The 22,487-nt window shown below is 33.5% G+C and overlaps 1 protein-coding gene and 1 long non-coding RNA gene across 2 annotated transcripts; one reads left to right on the plus strand and one right to left on the minus strand.

The window, feature by feature from the left end:
• Positions 1 to 5,650: 5,650 nt before the first annotated feature.
• On the plus strand, positions 5,651 to 8,103 carry LOC112517906 (vicilin-like seed storage protein At4g36700). Its single transcript, XM_025125350.1, has 5 exons — positions 5,651 to 5,975; positions 6,326 to 6,540; positions 6,669 to 6,752; positions 6,931 to 7,233; positions 7,330 to 8,103. The coding sequence occupies exons 1-5, from the start codon at positions 5,651 to 5,653 to the stop codon at positions 8,101 to 8,103; spliced, it is 1,701 nt and encodes a 566-aa protein (XP_024981118.1).
• Positions 8,104 to 13,910: 5,807 nt separating this feature from the next.
• Positions 13,911 to 17,202, minus strand: LOC112500133. Its single transcript, XR_003067333.1, has 3 exons — positions 16,987 to 17,202; positions 16,173 to 16,244; positions 13,911 to 14,080 (listed from the first exon to the last, which is right to left on the minus strand). It is a non-coding gene; the product is annotated as an uncharacterized LOC112500133 (long non-coding RNA).
• Positions 17,203 to 22,487: the final 5,285 nt, after the last annotated feature.

The following is a 22,487-nucleotide window of genomic DNA, read 5'->3' on the forward strand; positions in this document are numbered from 1 at the left end:
ATACATAAATACATCGAAAGGAAAAAGGGATTATCAACAAATCAATGAGAGAGAGGATCAACATAAACATCCCCTTAGTTGATTTCGTGGAACTTTTTTGGTTTTCTACATGATATTTCTTGTATTTTCTAAAGCCTCACAGCAACGCACAAGGTTTAGCGGATGCATCTTTCATGCCCCAAAAAAAATTCTACTTGTGAAAATATGTTGAACGGTTACATGCGATCTGCTCAAGCCTTCATAAGTCCCCCCCTACATATAAGTCAATGGTGCTATTAATTATATCTTCTTTGAGTCAAATCATAACATTGAAAATGTGAAAATAAAAATACTGATATTAATATATGTGCAAATGAAATTTATCTACGTATGTATATAAGTATATTTGTTTAGCTTCACGCTTATAGTCAATTCATTTTTCCCGTGAATTATAAAAACACTTAATAAAAACTTTTCGTCGTTTTCAAAACTGTTATTTCAACTGGTTGATTAATTTATATGACCATCGAGGGGTGCACTGATTTTTATCTTTTATAAACTTAAAACGTTTGTCAAATACTATATAAACCCGAAATGAAAGTATCGTCAATGAGATATAATTTATTCTCGTTTATTTAAGCAAATGAATAATTTTCTGAAATTGCGTACTTAAAATTTGCATACAAAATCCAAGAAATAACGTTTTTGTACGTAATTATAATGCGTCACAATATTTATGTCACGTGGGAAAGGAATTATCTTAATGAGACTTAAATGTTAATTAAAGTGTGATTCATATGATTTTATTCTAAGATTCGAGTTTCTTTTAATTTAATATATATTTCTTGATGAATTATATAATTTAGATTTAATTAATTTCTTTTCTTCCACTATTTGTTTAAAATATTCACCCATCTTTTCAAATAATTTGGCATTTAAATTCCAATTTTTGAATTTTTAAGTAACTTTTTTAAATATGTATAAACAAGATTTATTTATTCGACAACATCCGAATACGCATAATTTTAGGGGGTGTTTGGGATTGCTTATAAAAATAACTTATTGACTTATTCCGATGTGACACCGGTAATAATCACTTTTGAGTGTTTGAATAAACAACTTATACTGGTGCTAAATCGGTAATAAGAAGTTTTTAAATAAGTTAAACTCTTCTGACTTATAATAAGTTGATAAATGTTTTTGTAGAAAAATATAAGGGGATGTTTGGCAATTGCTGAATGGTTTGGTGCAGAATGATTAGGTAGTCAGAATGATTAAGAGGCTATAATGATATAGTGCAAAATGAAATATAATTATTTGGTTATTGTGTACAATGAAATTAGGGTTCTTAATGGTTAAGGGAGATCCAGGATACAAAATCATTCAGATGGTTTTAAAACCATTAAGAGACATACTTTTTTTTGCCAAACAAGATTCATCTCTTAACAATTCAGAGGTTGGTTATTAATGAAACTATTAAGAGGTAAACAAACAACCCCTAAGTTGTTTCACATGAGCAATCCCAAAACCCCCTTATTAGGCTTTAAATATTAATTGAAATTAGAAAAAATAAAATCTAGAATAAAAAATATATAATGATAATAATATATACGTCAATAAATGAATAATAACTTAATAGAATACGATTATGTGAAATATAAAAACAAAATCAAATCCAAATTCGTATTCTAGAGATGTTAAAACTCGACATTAAATGCGAAAGAAAAATATGCTTTAATTTCTATATCTGAGTTATCCATGTAGGAATATATAAAAGTATACAACTTATTAAATTCAAATGCAAAAATAAAAAAACCTAGAGTTCCAACTTTTGTACCTTAAAAAAACATACTCATATATGTATCTGAGATACATTAACCGCTATCTCATTTATTGATTTAGTAATTAATGTTACTTCAATGTATAACGTGTGACGTCACTAAATTCAAAGCAATAGAGTAGTTCAATAACTTTTAATTCAACTTAAAATCATTATAAAAGTATTCGTAGCCTGCAACTGGGGGAGAAATCACGTTCTATGCTTATGTCGACGACTTGTCAAACTTATTCGCTTAAATTCATGACGTCCACGTTAAACATACCCAGTATCCCAAACATCAATATCATAAGATTTGTCTAAGATGTTCTAAACACTCCCTTAGAGACTCATCATGCTCAATAAGTTTGCACCACCATCCTAGTGGTACAAGATTTGCTCTAATATTATCTGTAACACCAAATTAAAAACTGACTCAATAACCTTCAAATCAATTTTAAACCAGAGCTGAAGTTATTGAGAACTGAGAAGTTGGAACTTACAAAAATCTTGTAAATATCATTATCTATATGTATGAGAGTTATCACATAAGCAATTATAATAAGTTGAATATTTAATCAAATCGATTATAATTAATATTGAAATGGTACACACTTAAAAAAGTTTAACTTATCGAATGCAAATATTTTACTGATTGAAGTTGATGGATAATTGAACTTTTCCGATTACCAATCCGATTAGATGCTAATATCAAGAAAGTGATGAGCCGTATATAGTAATTAAAAGGTTGGATTGTCGGGAAGAAAAAGAAATAAGCCAATACGTGGAGGATAGAAGAATATATACGCTAAATGATGACGTCAAGAACTTAAGAATTAAGGTTTCCAAAATACACAAGACCCACACGAGGCCTGAATTTAAAGTTGAAGCAAGATGAACGAAACGACGAAGAAAGAAGAGACTTGTAGCTCACAAAAGGTACAAATAGAGAGAGTTGTGAGATTCTCTTGATTTAAATCATTCATTCTCAATGGAGGTAGAGAAAGACATGTCAAAAACACACACACACACACACACGCTATGCCATTGAAGCAAAACACTAGAAAAAGGAAGGGGAAAAAGGGATTTTTGGCCCTTTATTAAAGTCTGAAATATACATATAGTGTAACGTACAATTTTTATTGCATCACGTACAAGTTATTACAATAATATGATTTTATGAAAAGAGTTTACCTGAAAAGAAGGGTATCTTTCGATCTTCTAATGGGACAAGTAACCATGTAATATTGTGAGGCCATGGTTGTTACGTTGATTTTGCTTTTCAAGAAAATATCTCCCGCAATTATTAATTTATTAATTATTTACATATTATGATTGTTAGAGCTTTATTCATATTCGTTATTGTCAAGCAATAATATATATTAAAAATCATAAACATACATAAAAATTGTAAGATTATTAAAATTTTGACCACTTGATATCATTTATGTTACATATTTCTCGTTATTGGTTTATATTTATCGGGGACTTTAACTGTAACTACAGATCGTATATTAATTGAATTTTACGCAATTATTTGTGTGTGAATAAAAAAAAAGTAAATATAAATAAAGAAACACTTGTGAGGTTCTCCTACACCAATAATGAGGATGTGTTTGGTTGGAAAGATTCCCCTAAAGTTTTCTTTTAGACGAAGGAAACAAATATGGGTTTTTTAGAGCCATCATAATCACTTAATTATATGTTTGTTTTCCCCTTTTTAATGTCTCATTATTGTGTTCTTGTTACTTTATATTATATGAATACAAAACTTTATTAGTGATGTATTTATATTCATATATTATAATATATAAATTATTTATTAAAAATATAGTTTTTGCGTTAAAATTTTGATTTTCGTTGTTTAGGTTAGGCAAGAACAAACTTTTAGCAAGATATTTTTTTTATTAACCTGGATATCCAACCCGTTATGCGAGCCGACCAAACACAGGACGACCATCTGCTTTGCATATATATGTTAATTAACGATAATGGCAAGATATTAGTGAAACGAATTATGAGCTACAAGTTATATTGAATATATGATGATTAGTTAAAAGCTTTTATTATGTGTTAAATTAGACGTTATTTTCTTTAAGTAGGAATAATATAATACTTCTTGATTTTAGAGACCCATAAAAATGTTTAAAATCATACATATTTCATTGCATGTTAACGGAGATGGCATCGTTCCACCCAGCTCAAAGATGTAAAAAGTAACCCGAGCATCAATCGATCATCTCCAGGTATTTCGTTTTTTCATCACTTTACCATAACTCATCCAAAATCAGTCGGTTGTTGATGTGCTTCCTCTTCCCTCCCAATAGAATACCTGCCTTGTTGACACTGAACTTGGTGTCTCGAACATTTGTAGAGACAGTTTTTAATTGAAATACGAATATCATTAAATCCAAAAGTTAAAGAAGAATGGTTAACTGATACATCATGGTGTTTTCACAATCTACTTTATTTTTCTTTGGAGAGTTGGAAAGAACTTCAAACGATGCATTAACGACATATTGATAAATAAAAACTTCATTTGTTAATATCTTTATTCAACCATTTTATATCCTTGCTTCATTAATGTGGGGACGGTTAAGACCAACAGTAGGGGTGCTCAAAAACCCGATGAACCCGATGAACCCGACCAACCCAACCCGAATTTTTTAAAAAAAACTCAACCCGAGGTAACCCGATGCATGATCGATAAAAAAATTAGCATACCCGACCTTATTGGGTTGGAATCGGGTCAGGCCCAAAAAAACCTGACCAACCCGATGAACCCGACCTTAACTTTAGCTTTGAATTGTAGATGACAATCATGACATGACCAAYCTCAACGTCAAGAAAGCGAAAGCATCGGGGTTGGAAACGTTTAAAACTATTGTTGTTGATTGATGTATTATYATTTGRTTWRAACATTTTTATTGTAATATCTAAATATTTGATGAACTTGTATATTATCTTGAATGGTCGGTCGTATTTYAAAGGAAAGTTTTATTTTATTTTATGTGATTTTACATTGTTTAACACAACCCGATCAACCCGACCAACCCGAACGGGTTGGGTTGGGTTGGGTTGAACTTTTGTTTGGGTTGGGTTGGGTTGAAAATTTTCAAACCGTCAACATTGGGTTGGGTTGTTAAAACGGCTCCAAACCGATCAACCCGGGCCATGAGCACCCCTAACCAACGGTAATTAACTTTTTGTCTATATTTCATTATTACTTGAAAAAAAAAAGTAGCCCACCCCGTTATATTTGTAAACTTTTGGGCTGGCCTTGTTTATATGGTAGCCCAATTCAGTTAGCCCAAGCCCACATCAAGTATGGATAAACTTTTTTTTTATTAACCTGGATATCCAACCCGCCATGCAAGCCGACTAATCCCAGGACGACCACCTGCTTTGCAGATTGCCCGGAGTTACCGCATTTGAACCTCCGTGGCCACAAGAGGATTTTTATTCCTCCTTGGATTTGAAACTAGGACCTCCAAGTATTTTTGATTTTTGGAGCCAAGTTAAACCAATTAGACACCACCCTTATGGTTGTATGGATAAACTTTTTCTTTTTGAAGAGATGTAAACATAGACCTAAAATATATTTTGTTTTCAAGTCTTTTAAAAGAAACAAGGAATGGTGGGAAACTTCTTGGAAATTGCATGTAACCAGTAACCACTGCAAGTAAACGACTAATAAAGCTAAACGACTAAATAACCCAACCCAGGGTGCACCCAACACGCACCCACTTCCCATCTACGTGTCCACCACCTAACACCACGTCTCACTTACACTCCCTCTATTTAAGACCACCTCCAGCCACTTCACTCAAAGTCAACACAACCTCCAGCTCCATAATGAGGTTTAATTGTTCTTTTTCAATTTGTGTTGTACTCTTTGCGTACTTTGTAGTACCTCTCATACTCTACTTCCCCCATGCAATTGCAACTACGGCTTCAGCCGGTGGTGGTGGTGGTTTCAAGATACCGGTGAGTGACGGACCTACGGTAAAGAAAAGTTTGAGGTGGCCTTTAGTGTCGTCGGAGTTTGGTGAAATCTCAGCCGTTAGGATTAATGATGGGAGAAATGGGTGCTACTACCTCCATTTTATTACCATGGAGCCTCGCGCTTTGTTCCTGCCTGTTTATCTTAAATCAGAAATGGTTTTCTATGTCAACTCAGGTATATATATACATACATACATAGATACATGAATCATCGTGTGAGAATAGAAGTAAAAGATAAGAAGTGTAAGAATAAATTTAGATCATTGATCACTGTTAATCCCAAAACAACCTATGAATTATATACGTTTTAGAAAGAAATCGATCTACTTTATCTCATTCATTAATGTTATTCGGTGGTTCTCTTCGATTAGGATTGATCCAAGAATTGTTACCCTTCTTATCGGAACCCAATTCTACATATATTTAATTGTACGTCCTATTATCGATTTCCTTTTCTCACGTGTCAACCATGTATATATATATATATATATATATATATATATATATATATATATATATGATCAGGCAGTGGAACCCTGAGTTGGATCGACGTCGAGAAATATGACGATAAAGTCCAGCAAGTGAAGTTGCATAATGGGGACATCTACAGACTCACTCCTGGAACTGTTTTTTACTTGCAAAACAGCATAAGAGACTCCAAGCACCAATTACCGTTCCAAGATCAGCCACAGAAACTTCAGATTTACGCCATTTTTTCCGATTCAACCGACGAGCTACGAGTAAATGATCATCAACTTATATCGAAACACTAAAATCTGCATCCATTAAGATTCTTAATTAGCTTTATGCTGTTAGTTTTATCACTAACTAGACATTGAATACGATATTAATTTACGACATATCGCAGCATGAACAATTTGATGGAGCATATGTTGGTGTTCAAGATCTGGTGCTAGGGTTTGACAACAAAGTCCTTCAAGAAACCCTCAGTGTAAACTCTCTCTCTAGACATATGAAAGATGATTTATAACGGTAACAAAACGACACTAATTGGTTTAAACAATCACCGGCCAGCTGTTCTAGTGCTTGCATGGAGATCCCTGGTACAAATCTTTCAAAAGACAGTTAAAAAGTTGGACGGAAAACATGAAATGGGTATCTGTTTTCAGGTGCCGGAGGAGGTGATAGAGGAGCTAAGAGGAGGAGAAAGGCAACCACTAATTGTGGAAGGACAACCGAAAGCAAATGGCTCGATATGGGAATTTGACACTACTCAGGTTATCCGAACCCTTTTCCAAACAAAGAACGATGACGACACCTTGGACGTCAAAAACGATAAGGAGCCATACAATATTTACAAGGCTGATCATGATGTCGAAAATTGCTACGGATGGTGTGTAACCGTGACCAAGAAACAACTGGATGTGTTAAAAGACTCCCTTTTTGGTGTAGTCATGGTGAATCTAACCAAGGTTAGTTGTTCAAAACTTGTGTTTCGATTCCACTGGAATAATCAAAGGTTTAATTATGATCATATACGATGTTTTTTGTAATAATAAATAATGAAGGGAGTGATGATGGGACCGCATTGGAATCCAAGTACTGCGGAAGTAGCGATCGTAGTGCATGGACAAGCAATGATTCAAGTGGTTTGTCCTAGCCTTGAGAAGGAAACAATGTGCCAGAACTCAAAATTCAAAGTTGAAGAAGGCGATGTGTTTCTGGTGCCAAAGTATCATCCGATGACTCAAATATCGTTCAATAATGACTCATTTGTCTTCATGGGGTTCACCTCCAACTTAGAAAAGAACAATCCTCAATATCTAGCAGGGCAATCGTCGATTTTCAAAATGTTGGATAAATGGGTGTTGGCAAAGTCTTTTGATGTGAGCAACATGACAATTGATCGAGTTTTGTTGGCTCAAAGAAAATCAATCATCTTAGAATGCACATCGTGTGCTGAGTCCATGGAAGAAGAAACCACCGGAGGAGAAGGAGAAACCACCGGAGGAGGAGGAGAAGGAGGAGGAGGAAGAGGTTGGGAAGGAGAACCTTCTAGAAAGGAAGAGATGGAAAAGGAAGGAGAATCAGGTAAAAGGGAAGAGGAAGAGATAGGGTGGGAAGGAGAAACCACAGGAGGAGGAGGAGGAGGAGGAGGAGGAGAACTTTCAAGAACAGAAGAGATGGAAAGGGAAGGAGAATCGGGGGAAAGGGAAGAGGAAGAGATGGGATGGGAAGGAGAAATGGCGGGAAATAAGGAGGAAGAGATGAGGAGGAGGGAGAGAGAGGCTGAGGCTGAGGCAGCGGCTAGGGGAGGAGGCGGCGGCATGCAGCGTCGTTAAACCAATCCAATGAAGGGAAATAGACGTAATATATATATATATATATATGTGTATAATAAGAAGTTACATAACGAATGCAGTGAGTTTGGTTATGGGAAGTATATGTTTATACGGTTACTCGTGCAATAAATGTATTATACAATTAGTATTAAATAAACAACATTCACTTATATTACATTCAACAGGCTGTTTGATATTTGTTGAATGGTTTGATGCAAAATAATTAAGTGGTCAGAATGATTAAGAGACTCTCATGATATAGTGTAAAATAAAATATAATTGTTTGCTAATTGTGTACAATGAAATCAAGGCTCTTAGTGGTTAAAGGAGATCCATGATACAAATCATTCAGAGGGTTTTAGAACTATCAAGAGACATATTTTTTTTTTGGCAAACAAGATCCACCTCTTAACAATTCAAATGTTGTCTCTTAACCTATACTATCTTATAAAGCAAATTTAACAAAAGTCTTAAAGTCTTAAAATACTAAATGACCAAGATACCATTTATATCACTTTTCACCTTTTCACCCCTCCTCTCCACATACACTCACCCTCTCACAACCGATTTTTTTAAAATTATAATTTTAAATTTACACTTTATACTCTTATAATTAGTTAATTAATTTACTTTACGTCCTTTACTTTTAAATGTTTCATTTTAAACTTTTATCAAATTAATATCATAATCGTATATCAATTAAAACATGTTTAAAAAATACATTTTTATTTTAATAAGTTACACCATTATAATCGTCTCGTTAATACTTCGAAATGAGTTCAATATTGAATATTTTTTTACTTAATTATATTATTATATGTTATATATACTGTGAAAAAAAATTAATATTTACAATTTATACTTTTATAGTTATTTAATATTATATATATATATATAATATATTTTGGGGTTAAGTTGTCCAAATTGCACTGTATAATATATTCTGAATTAATATGTTCTTGGGTTTTTTTGAAATATACATATACATGTATTAATTCAACCTTAAGCTGAGTTTCTGGACAAGAAAAATGGTAAGCAGTTGAAATTTCATTCTAAAACTCATCTTTTTTTGTCTTTTCATGGCTTATGATCTATCAAATTTGTAGTTTTCTTTATTGGTTTTGAGTGTTTATCTTAAAACTCAAGTTTCTTGGTTCTTTGCTCTTGGTGTAAATTGAACACATTTGTGGAGTCGTTTAAATATGTTGGATTTTAAATATATTAGATTTTAAACTGTCATACAATTTTTTTCATCGATTGTCTGTAATTGGAACCATAACTCTTATTTATTTAAATTGTATTAAGACCAAGTGTAACATATATCATCGTTAAATCTTATCTTATAAAACCAGTGGAACTTCAAAATCGTTAAAATTCATGGCTTCCGCCACATTGCGCAAATACACATCTAGTTGAACTATTAAGAGGTAAACAAACGTTTATGGACAATTAGTGTCCCTTTCTATCCATAGACAGAGACATAGAATATGCATAATCAACAATCAATTTCAATTTTCCCTTCTGGTTTATTTTTGTATTCAAATATTTTATTTTCATAATTATTCTTTCTCTATCCATGGATTTAAACAAAAACAAATAGAAAGAAAATAGTTCGTTTTAGAAAATTGGATAACAACATTTTAAAATGTATTGATTAATTACGACATTTATTTATGTGATTCCTAACCCCATCTCAAAACCCTCGATATAAAGCTTTATGGCCTCTCCAACTCAAATCTATCACTAAAATCAACACCACAAGCTGCATTGTCGAAAGTTGTTATCAGAATTCTCACTATACTCGACTCGAACTCGAAACCCAATTTTCGAGCTTGAAAACTCGCAAATAGTAAAAATCAAAGCTCGACTTGAACTCGATAACTATTTCTCAAGCTTGAACTCGAACTAAGCTCGAACTCGAGCTCAAATCAAGCTTGAACTCAAACTCGAACTCAAATCAATCTCACCCATTGAAATTTATGAAATTTTAGGATCTTTATCTTATAAATTAAAAAACTTAAAGATGTTCTTTTAGTTTTTATAAAACTAAAAGGGTCAACTTCAAACTTTATCATAAAAAAAACAAAGTTAGAAATTTCTTGAACTTGGTTACAAAAATCAGAGTACAATGAAATCACCATTACAAAATTCTGTACAAGAATTTGTTAGGCCATGTTCATTTTGTTGATGAAAAACGAAGTTATGATTGTGGGTCCCTTTTAACGAAAATTGAACTGGGTCCCATAAAAACGAATAGCAACGTAGTTAACCATACTTCAATAGAGAAAAATGATGCAGCTTCCATTCTGAAACTTTCATTGTTGTTTCTTCTCCATTTGTGGTTCCTATCATCACCTCGAATGACACAACCAATTTTAGCTGCTTGGTTCAAAACCTATTGGCCTCTTAAGTGGTTAGAGAACGCCTTCAGCTGCGGGTTATCAACGTAAGTACACAACCTTCTTACAAAAATGGGTTCTTTCAGAGGAAGATAAATCTACAGACAAGACAAAGTGACTTGAGCAAACAACAATAAAGCCAGATCCAAACAATGCCACTCCCATCAGTTTTATAACAAATATAGGACATGAAACAGATAGATTGTGTAGAGTGAGAGGTTTACTTGAGAAAATCTTCATCGTTAAAGGGTTGGAAGTCAATCTTCAGGCGGTGAAGATAAAAGAAGCTTGCAAAACACACTTGAAATACTGCCCGAGGACAAGATGGAGAAGAATAAATGAATTAGTGAAGAACAACATCGAAGGGAGATCAAACCTGCAGAAAAGGCTTGGGATCCCCAAAGGCCATCGTTTCAAGTCCCTCCAAGGCCCATGGGATTAGTCGGGTACAAGAAGACCCAGACACCCACGGTTAACCAAAAAAACCTGCAGAAAAGGATCACAATCTTCCTGAATGGTGCATAAAAAGATAGACAATCTAATGCAAGTATCTCAATTATTTTCCCAAATGGTCTCATAAAAAAAATATTACCTTCATTGAATACAAATCCAATTTCATTTGAACAAATTATAGAAAATAGAGATAAAGCACACAGAGGAAATAACCAAGGATTCATTTCTAAGCAGGGTGATATTTGAACTACAATGGGTGCACAAAGGATTTTGAAGTAAGGCAAGGCTTATAGTGGTACGAGGATAGATCGGTGAAGGGAGATTCTTGTCATTTTGGAGGAATTTCATGCGTCACCCATGGGGGGAAATTTCAGGGAGGAGAAAACGTATCAAAGAATAATCTTTGAATTGTTTTGAGTGGGCATGAAGGGAGATATAAGGAATGGGTCAAGAAGTGTGAGATTTGTCAAAAAATAAAAACCTAAGTGGAACAGCTGCCGGCTTGTAGCAACCCATTCCACTGCCGCTAATGGTATGGGAGGAATTGGCTATGGATTTTATGGTAATAGTCGATGGTTAAGCAAATACGTTCACTTCATCCCATTAAAACACCCATTTTCAGCAGCAACAGTAGCTGAAGTTTTTATATGGGAGATTGTTAAACTGCATGGCATTCCGAACTCGGTGATCACGGATAGGGACAAGGTTTTCTTAGCAGTTTTTGGAAGGAGTTTTTCCGATTACAAGGTACAAAGTTAAAGTTTACCACTGCATATCATCCATAGTGCGATGGACAGACAGAAGTAGTCTATCAAAGCATTGAGCAGTACTTAAGGTGTTTTACATTAGAACTGTGGAAGAGGTGGCTGTCATGGGATGAATATTGGTACAATACCATGTACCACAACTCCATTTGTTGTTCACCATTTAAAGCGTTATATGGGAGAGATGCTCCAACAATATTACGATTTAGCGAAGGCTCAACGGTTGTTCCAACCGTGGGACAAATGTTGAAAGACACAGATAATGTGATTGATATGCTATGAATGTTCTTAATGCAAGCACAACATAAAATGAAACAACAAGCTGATCGGCATAGGAAGGAGGTAAATTTTGACGTCGGAGATATGGTTTTCTTGAAGCTTAGGCCCTACTTTTAGGAGAATCAACAATCAGAAGTTGTCCGCACGCTTTTATGGACCATTTAAAGTGGTAGGCAAGGTGGGAAAGGTGGCTTATCGCTTAGAATTGGACTCCATCCAGTGTTTTGTGTCTCTCAATTGAGGAGAGCAATTGGACAGTACGCCTCGTCAACCATATGAATGAATCAACTGAATAACGATATGGAAACGCTAGTAGAACCGGAAGATGTCTTACAAGTGCGGACAACACATGATGGAGGACAAGAAGCATTAATTAAATGAAACATTTACTTGTATTTGGAGCCTCCTGGGAAGAATGTTAAGTGTTGAAGATACAATTTCCTTCTTTACATCTAGAGGATAAAGCGCAGGTCCAGGATAAGTCCACATGGTTCTAGATAATTATCTAAAAATGATTATGTTTTCCTTATTTGTTTTGCTTTACGATTTGTTTATTCTAGGAGTCTTTTACTTATTAGTTTAAATACTTTCATTGTTTACCGTGTTGAATATAAATATTGATTCGTCATAATTCAATCCTCTGCAGTTGAGTAGGGGACTGCAGCCTCTTGAAAGCTGCAAGGTATTAATATTCGACTCTTTGCATTTTTTTTCCGAATTCTATCACTGACCTACTTCATTAACATGTTGAAACAAGTCAATGCTATGGACAAATTGTAAGTTCTGTATGGATTGCAAGGGCTAAGAACTGATGATAATTACTCACCATTTTTGGAGGTTAAGGAGCATTTACAATGGGGTTCTTATCATCGGGGCTCCTTTTCTTTTGGCAAGATCCCTATTAATGTGAAGAATAAACTAGAGGTAATCATGTTATACCCTGTTTAGTGTGGTCAAAATTAGTTGGTTGGGTACAGGTGTCTACTGCAGTAGTACAAGTAGGTAATGCAGTCGGATAGTATAAATAAGAGGTTCGAGGGTTTAGGAGGGGATTTAGTTTTGTAAACACTTTTTTGGACGTGAGTCCTGTGGAGAGATTTTGGCCTCTCGAAAGTCGGAAAACCCCTTGTAAGCATTCGATTAGTGAGAAGCATTCGGTTTTCTTTGAATTCAATCCTTTGACTTTCCCGATGTACATCAGATCATTTGATATAATGGGCATGGCATTTATATGTTAATAGAGTTTGAACATAAACTCCAATTTGAAGTGAAGTTTGATCAAAATGGACCAATTCCTATGGTTTCAATAGGTTACTTGCAATATATTCACCTCATTATTCTTATAACTAAACATCCATGAAATAAAATCTAATGTATTAAAAGAACACAAGTTCCCAAAATCATAACCCTTTTTTCAAGATCACTAAAAACAGAGCAATCAAAGCCATTAATTCTTACATTATACTTTCTCATAGTAAAATCATCACAGGGTTGTGGAGCCATTAAAATAGCATATATAAAGAGCAACTGAGCAAGAAAGGAAGATTCTATTACATATGAGCACGTAAGTTTTTTAAGTAGATGCTTCCAATAAGCAGGAAAAACACACCGTTCAGTTAAACTCAGGAGCTACATAAAGAACTAAGTCAAAAAAAAATTGGATGTCATTTAAAGGTAGGTTACATGCAAAGAATGTAACCACAAGAAGATATCATGCGAAAGCTTAGTACATGATTGGTAATCTTTTTGTTTGAGAATGTAACCACAAAATTACGGAAGCACACTGAATAGCAATTCAATATTCAAAATCTTGCAACAACAACCCATCAAAAAAATGTGACATCTTTCATATGTAAAAGAAATAGAAACAAGTACAGAAATTATGTGGTTCCTTGATAGACAACTTACTTGGATTTCAAGAAGATGGCGATGAATGCCCATGCTTCTATCTATCATGCAGGAGCCATCAGTTACCAATGGAGTGGGATGTGGGATGCATAAGAAACCCATCAGCCAAACAAAATTCGAGTATCAATCTTATACTTGTTTGAACATCCACCCTCTCTTTCAAAGTGTAGTCACCTGTGATCTTCCCGTAAGCTCTCAAAAGTCAACTTGAATATAGTAAAACAAACATTAAAGTCCTAGATATGCAAAATAAACACAAAGCCATCAAGAACCATGCTAGCAAAACCATTGAACAACTTATTCTAAATTCATTGCTCAAGTAACTGATCTTATGGCTTATCATAACCAACAGGTGCAACAAGCCCAATTACTATTTCACCAAAATCATGATTCAGAACATCCTCAAATTCCCCAATTTTTCCATCAAGAGGCACACTTCATGCCTTAAAGCTCATAACAAACCAAATGAATTATCTAGCAAGTAAGTTACAAGATAGATCAATTTGAACTCATAAACGTTCTGATGTAGTCAACAACCCTGTATCCCATAAACGTTCTGATGTAGTCAACAACCCTGTATCCCATAAATGTTCTGATGTAGTTAACAACCCTGTATCCCATAAACGTTCTGATGTAGTCAACAACCCTGTATCCCATATCAATTCCATCTGGTCCAGGACTCAAAATCACACCATCAGAGAAAGTTACATAAATGATACTGCTTTTCTTCGAGAGCATAAATTGGAAAGTGAGAATACTAGCACAAGAAGCTCTTATGATTACTAAAAGTGTCCGCTCTATACGTATAAGAAAGACTGTTTACCATGAATTCATATAAACAGTAACGAAAACTTGCAATATACTGCAATATTGATACAAAAACAGCTACTCTTTACCACCTGGCAAATGATGGCTAAAGATTGCAAAATACAAAAACAGCTACACTTTCAGTTGATCATTCAATATACTAAAATAGCAGACAAAAAACCACCTGGCTTGGAAGATTTACTGAAACCTAAAACACATGAATAAATCAAAAGCTTTATAGTTTTGTTCTTCTGATGCTGTGGAATCAAATAGATGATGCTTATATAGAGAATAGGGTAAAACATAATGAAACCAAAATCATATGGCTGTTGAATAATACACACATGAAATGTTAATGTAGTGAAACCATGAAATCCAAGGAAGTTGAACCTTAAAAGCTTAAAAAATTGATTGAGATGCGTCTCCAAGTATTTGGTATCAAATGTCGAAATTGAGCATGTAAGGTATTAACTAAACTCTTCCAAAAAGCAGGAATAACGCACCTTTCTTTTGATCTCAGAAGCTACAAAAAAAGAACTACACTGAAAAATTAGACGTTATTTAAAGGTAAGTTGGATGTCAGGAACTACATTGAACACATAGTGTGTTTGAGCTATATATCTTTAGCTTTATTGGTATAAGGAATGCAATGAAGAATTGTCAAAGAAGGAAGAACTATCAGGCACGATGTATAAGAATCATAAAAATTGATGAGAGAACTTACTATACAACAAAAGGGAAATGTATTTACATTAGGGCGATTTAAACGAAATCATTCTTGGCATAATATGTGGTTTTGTTTTTCCTGTCTCAAACAATTTCATTTGATGCATATTTAAGTTTCTTTAGTTTGAAACGAAACAATAATAACAACATGATACAGTTCTGGCATGAACAGAGGATTACTTTCACTCTAGGACGTCTATTCAAAAAGGCAAGTTGCAAGAATTTCACTAACCTATACTCATGACATTCTATTAACACCTTTTGTCTATATTAGACACAATGAACCAACATGATTAATGAGATAGGATAAACTTCTAGAAACTGAAATGAGACCAATTAAGTAAGATTAACAAATGAAATCAAATTCTCAAGGTAATAATTGCAGACGCCAAGTCAAAGTTATTTCAAATGTTAATCCAAATCTAAGCTACAAAACAGAAGTCAAACTAGTTACAGGAAAATGAAACAGTGGCATAACATTTGATTCATATAAATTTGTAAAGACTAACCTATAACACATATTCTAGACAAAAATACATACCAAGCATCATCGTAAACTACATCTTAAAGCAATAACTTGAGAAGCAACTAAAGAAGATATTACATTTCGTCATAATACTACATATGCTTATTCCAGAGACATTGCAATGATGGAGTATATTTTGAATGCAAAGGAATACAATTCAATCATATCTGATAGCTAATAGAAAGTATAAGGTCGATGTTTTATTACATTTACTTGAGCTTCAAGTTTTCTTTGTGTACTTGCATGGAGTTCCTTTGGTTGGACAAGATTCTTCAAGACCTACAGAGAAAAATAATGAACCATTAATCCCAGGAACGTTACTTGACATTGTTTCACTAAGCCGACAACAACCATTAGCCACATTTATTGGTACCAACCATACTCAAAACTTCATCAACGGTTCTTTAGTGTTTTATCATCTCTCATATATTTACCCATTTATCTCATTATCGCCATTGGACCATGTTTATCAGTGTTTAACAAGTCCTGCATGACCATAACTGAAATTTGTTATAAAATACATCATAATCAAATGAGATTATCTTGTGACAAAGAGTGGTAATTTGGAACTAAAGACCAAATTAACATTATTTGGAACTAATGACCAAATTAACATTATTGAAAAATAATTTGTGTTTCTTGTCCTCCATGTCTGGTATTCTTGGAGTTGGCAAACTGAATAATCAATGGCTATCGCAACCCTAAAGTGTCAAAATCAAGATCAACAAAATACAAACACGCACAAACCTGGAGTGAACTATTTTTGCAATGAGTATGTTGATTTTATAGAATCAACTTCTGCCCTCTAAACTGAGAAAATAGGTTTTAGGGAAATCGAATTTCTCAAATGAAATTGGGGAAGTCTAGAAAACTGGGGGATTTTGGATGTTAAAATCAATTGGGGCTAAAAGGGTTTGCAAACCATGAGATTAAGCCCACAAAATATATTATGAAGCAGGCAACAAGAACCATGTAAATTTACGGAAGATAAACCCTTGGTAAAGTTGAACATTGACATTACCAACTTCAAAATCATCCCGATGGGCCGCCTAGTGATCCTCGTATCAAATATCTAGAATACCGATTAGAGGGAAGAACTTGCAATGATTTGATAAGTGGTAGTTCAACACTTCTATATCCATATGAAGCATCCAAACAGAACATCATGAAAAATTTTAAAAGTGCGTGAAATGTAAAAATCTAAAGAAACCAAGACTACCGGATCGGCAGATTACTTAAACCCCTGTGCATGTTCTGCATCTCCAAATTTGCCTAATAAATGCATCACGAATATCTATCTCAATTTATAACGGAATTGTGATATAAATCAACTACAAAAATGTCAAACTACTCTTATATTTGCTAATTTATGTTTAAGGGTGGATTTAGTATGGTATCAAGTTTTTTTTTTAATATCGTGTTTCAGTTAATTATAATTTATATATAAAATTTTATATCATGTACTAACTAACCGTACCTGATATAATTTTTTCGACCGGTACATGTTGGTATTGGTTTTGTGTCAACTTCAAGTTATGTATATAAAAACATATCGTTTTATTCAAATTTTGAGTACAATTTGAGTTTTCAAGTAAAACATATGATGTTTAAATGTTCTTTATTGCAAATATTTAAATGTTCAAACGAAATAGTTAAAGTTACAATATTTTATATTCAATACACAAAAAATCCAAAGCTAATATATAATTAAATAAGTCGGTGCAATTATATTAATGTGATATGTGGCTTCTAATATTGTGCGTTAAGCCGTTAACCAAGTTTGCGTGAGTGGTACAATACTATCGACCAACTATAACTGGCATCAATTTAATTAATATGATTGATATATATGTTAAATAGTTTGGTTTAGTATAAAATTTTCTCCGTTTTTGTCTCATATGTGGGTGGGCCACAAATCTATTCATGTATTTTCCTTACTTTATTTTAAAATAGTTTATATCGAATAACCAAAAGTCAAAAATCACAATTAACTCCGATATATAAATTATTCTTTAATTTTATCATCTCAATATATAATTTTAAAATAACATTAATCTCTCCTCGATGAAAATCTCATTTAAAAAAAAACTTTATATCAAAAACTAATAAATCAATGTCGTTGATGGAAAATATTAAAATAACATTTCCCTCGTTTTTAATATAAGGTTTTAAATAATTATTTATATTTGGAGTTTTCTTTAGGTTTCTCTATTTTATAAAAAGAAAATAGGGAATCTATTAGAACAATACAGAGAACAAAAACTTCATTTTCTCTATTTTAAAGAATCTGTTGGAGATGTTCTCATATGGTGTAGTTCTTTCGAAAATTGTCTACTCATTTTGGGTATTTAGTGTGTTTTTTTATTTTTACCAGTTATACAAGTTATAATCATTTTTTATGTTATAAAGATTTGGTTAACATGTTTTGAAAAGTTTAAAAAAAATTGCTAAAACATGGTCTAAAAACTTAATCACTTAAAACGAGAAACTTTATTGGATTTTTTTGAAATTTTTTCTATTTAAAATACCCATTGCTTTAATTCTTACTTTTACCAAACGAGTTTCGCTTCAACAATTAATAATTACTAGGAAAAATATGATACCTTATACATGTGTTTGGTAGAGATTATTTATATGAGACTTGTAATATAAACTTACAGAGTTCACCTTTTTTTTCTCACGTCGGCTATTAATATTACCTTATATTATTTCCATAGTAGTATATACCGTTTATGGCAATCTTTTCCCCACCATTTGTGCGCTAATAGATACATCTCATTTGTTTGCTCTTATGTTCCTTTTATCGTCTCCTCTTTTAACGTCGTCTTATTCACCCGACTGAACATCTATTCGCCTTCGAAACTTTCGAAAAAGCAAAAGAAACACAAGAGGTTGAAGACAAATAATTCTTGAACAAGATTAAATGGGTGTTTGGGATTGCTTATTTGAAACAACCTATGCTTTTCTACAAAAGCATTTATCAACTTATTATAAGTCAGAAGAGTTTAACTTCTTAAAAAACTTCTTATTACCGGTTTGGTACCGGTATAAGTTGTTTATCCAAACACACAAAAGTGCTTATTACTGGTGTCATACCGAAATAAGTCAATAAGTTATTTTTATAAACAATCTCAAACATACCCTAAGAGGAAAAGTTGAATAAGGTGTCAGTAGATAAGATGTCAATTAAGTACTATTTTCCCGAATCTCTTTATTATTTCTCAAAAATCATTTCATAATAAAAAATCAAATTGTAGGCTCAATAGTTAATTAGTATTCATTAATTTTTATGATAGCAATCAATATATTATAGTACATGTTTATTTAAAACCTATCGACTGATTATATTTTTATCAAAACAATTATTGAAGTTTGTTAATGTGTGATAATACATTATTATTTTATTATTCAACTAATAAAACTATTTGGTGAAAATTAAAAAGACTACCTCGAAAATCAAGAAACGATAAACATGTGTTAAAAGCGAAATATGAATTTGAGTTTTTTACTTTGAAAAGATATATATCTAAAAAATGACAATTTCAAACGTGAAAAAAACCAATAAAGTCCAAGACATGTGCCTAACTAAAACCATGTTAAAAAATATAGCATTGAAAATAGTATTGATGATCCGCTATAGGAAATAAATTTAATGAAAATAAAACCAAATACTGGCATTTTCTATCCAAAATGTGTTGAGCTATATAATTTTGTTTGTTGTTGATTAACCTAAATATTCAACCCGTTATGTGAGCCGACTAATCCTAGGGCAACCATCTGCTTTGCAGATAGCTCGGAGTCACCGCATTTGAACTTCCGTGGTCACAAAAGGATTTTTATTTCTTCTTGGATTTGAATCTGGGACCTCCTGATATTTTTGATCTTTGGAGTCAAGCTCAAACCAATCAGGCACCACCCTTGTGGTTAGATATATAATTTTATCGATTATAAATTAGAAATATACTTTTTTGTCTTCATCCATGGATTGTTTATTTATAACGAGTCAATCGGACGTATGGATCGATGTGGATCAAGCTACAAATTTGAATTGATTCTAGTATATATAAGGAATTTTCGTAAGTAAACAATAAATTGTTTTATCTATACAAGTACATTTTTTATACTTTTAACCCAGCATCATTTAAACAACGATTTTTGTTTAAAATTCATAGGTGAAATAGTGATTTTTGTCTAAAATTCATAGCTTGTTTCGTTTGTATCAGTAGATGGTTCATATGAAAGTTGGAGTAATGTTTTTGTAGGTGAAACACAATAAGAGAAACTAGAAAATGACAACATTTATAAATGTTTTATATATGATTTTTTTTTAGTAAATGTATTCATATGTGAAATAGAGTAAGGGATTGTTTGTTTAGAAATGGTTGAATGTGTTGTACAAGGCTTACAACTTATTTGGTAAGCTACACAAAGTTGTTTAGAAAGTAGCTTAATTGCTAAAAAAGCAACTTATTCAGTCAGCCTAAAAAATAGTCATATAGACTCGACCGTTTATCATCTCATTTACCCCCCTTTACCCTTCTTTTAATCCTCTCCATCCCCCTTTTCATCTTCATTCTCGATCCATACAAAGATGATGGCGTCACACAAAGATCTGTTTACTACTCCATCCATCAATCTGCAAATCATGTTGTCTCCATTAATCAATAACTGGGTTTATTCTATCTATTGATAATTAGGTTTGGGCATCGACCAACAATTGCTCCCTCTTTGTTTTAGGGTTCTACATCCATTGTTTCCCTTCTTGCTTCGATTTTTTCAAGAAATATAGGGGTTCCGCTATTAAGAAGGCTTGCAGATGGACAAACTATTGGGTTGGGGGACTATTGTAGTCGATTCATAGAGGGTATATATGCAGAACATGCCTTCTTCCTCCTTTTCCATTCGTGTTTTCATCCATTCACCATCAAAAAAAGAAAACCATCGTGGGTTTGGATATTTTTCTTCCGTTTCAAAAAGAGCAAATCAAGCATTAGTTGGTTCTTTTTTCATTACTCACCATCAAAATATAAGAGCAATTGTGGGGTTGGCTTTTTTTTTTTTTTACATCTATTCCTTGTCAAAAGAGAGATAATAGGGGTTGAATTCATTTTTTCTAGGTTTCTCCCGCTGTGTTCTGTTTCTTGTAAATAGTTGTTCACCCTCTTTGAAATCTTGTTTATTGTCATTGGGTTATTGCACTTGAAAAATGGTGGGATCGTGTTTGGGTTCTTGTTTCTTCCTTTGATAATCCTTTGTTATCGTTGAAGCTGCTATTTTTGTTGTTTATTGTATTTGACAAATTGGAGGAACAAGCATCATTTTTTCTTAGAAGAGTGTCCCAAGCTATGCAGAACAAACACCATTGTTGTCCAATATAATACAAAAGTACATTGTTAAATAAACAAGTAACAATTAGGGTGAAATTATCATTTACATCATTTAGACAGTTTATCCAATGCAACAACCGAACACCAATCTAACATAATTCGTACAAACAACTTAGTCTATATAGAGTTTAACAATAAACAAATCAAATAGCCCCTAAGAAACCAAAAAGTGACATTTTTATAGGGTTTCATACGTAAATTTAAGTAACCACAAGGGTGGTGCCTGATTGTTTTGAGTTAGGCTTCAAAGGTCAAAAGTACCTGGAGGTCCCAGGTTAAAATCCAAGGAGAAATAAAAATCTTCTTGTGGCCACAGAGGTTCAAATGCGGTGATTCCGGACTATCTGTAAAGCAGGTGGTCGTATGGATGGTGATTTGCTCCGACCCGGTGGGGAAACCGGTTCACCCGACCTGAACGGGGATGGGGATTCCCTGCTAAAACGGGTCCCGGGGCAGGGGCTGTGGATCCCCGGTAGACTCAAACCGGGGACGGGGCTGTGGATCCCCGTAGACTCAAACCGGGGACGGGGCCGGGGACAAGGAATGTTACTCAAAATGGGGCCGGAGTCGGGGCCGGGGATCCCCGGTATAATCAAACTAAAGCATACTTTTTACCGGGGATTGACTGGGGTTTACCGGGTTTTGACCGGGGATTGCTAGAATTTGACCGGGGACGAGATGATAATCCCCGTACCCGCCGGGGACCGGGGCCGGGGGACGGTATTACAAACCGGGGCCGAAGCCGGGGATTACAAAACCCGTCCCATCCCCTCCCCGTTGCCATGCCTAGATGGTCGTCTTGAGATTAGTTAGCTCGCATAACGGGCTGGATATTCAGGTTAATAAAAAAAAATTAAATTACAGTTTGTATGGTAATCCATTTCAAAATAATAAGCAAACATGACAATTAAGAAATGAGATATCAATAGGTAAAAAAACGAAAAAACTATGGTTTACACCGTTTATACTATTTAGATGGTTTGCATAACAACAAACCCCTCTTTCATTATCCCTCTATATAATTTTAGGTCCACTTGTAATTGATATTTTAATTACAATACTTGTTAATATTATATTTATATTGATTTATAATTTAAATTATATGATAAATTACATTTTTATATTTCAAGCTTAT

This window comes from Cynara cardunculus, assembly GCF_001531365.2.
Source record: "Cynara cardunculus var. scolymus isolate 2C chromosome LG 1, CcrdV1, whole genome shotgun sequence".
NCBI classification, from domain to species: Eukaryota; Viridiplantae; Streptophyta; class Magnoliopsida; order Asterales; family Asteraceae; genus Cynara; species Cynara cardunculus.

What these genes read in the sequence shown, in the direction of transcription:
- LOC112517906 (XM_025125350.1), top strand. Translation starts at nt 5,651, where the DNA reads ATGAGGTTTAATTGTTCTTTTTCAATTTGTGTTGTACTCTTTGCGTAC. An exon ending in GGTTTTCTATGTCAACTCAG is followed by an intron (nt 5,976 to 6,325) that starts GTATATATATAC and finishes ATATATGATCAG; the next exon opens with GCAGTGGAACCCTGAGTTGG. An exon ending in ATTCAACCGACGAGCTACGA is followed by an intron (nt 6,541 to 6,668) that starts GTAAATGATCAT and finishes GACATATCGCAG; the next exon opens with CATGAACAATTTGATGGAGC.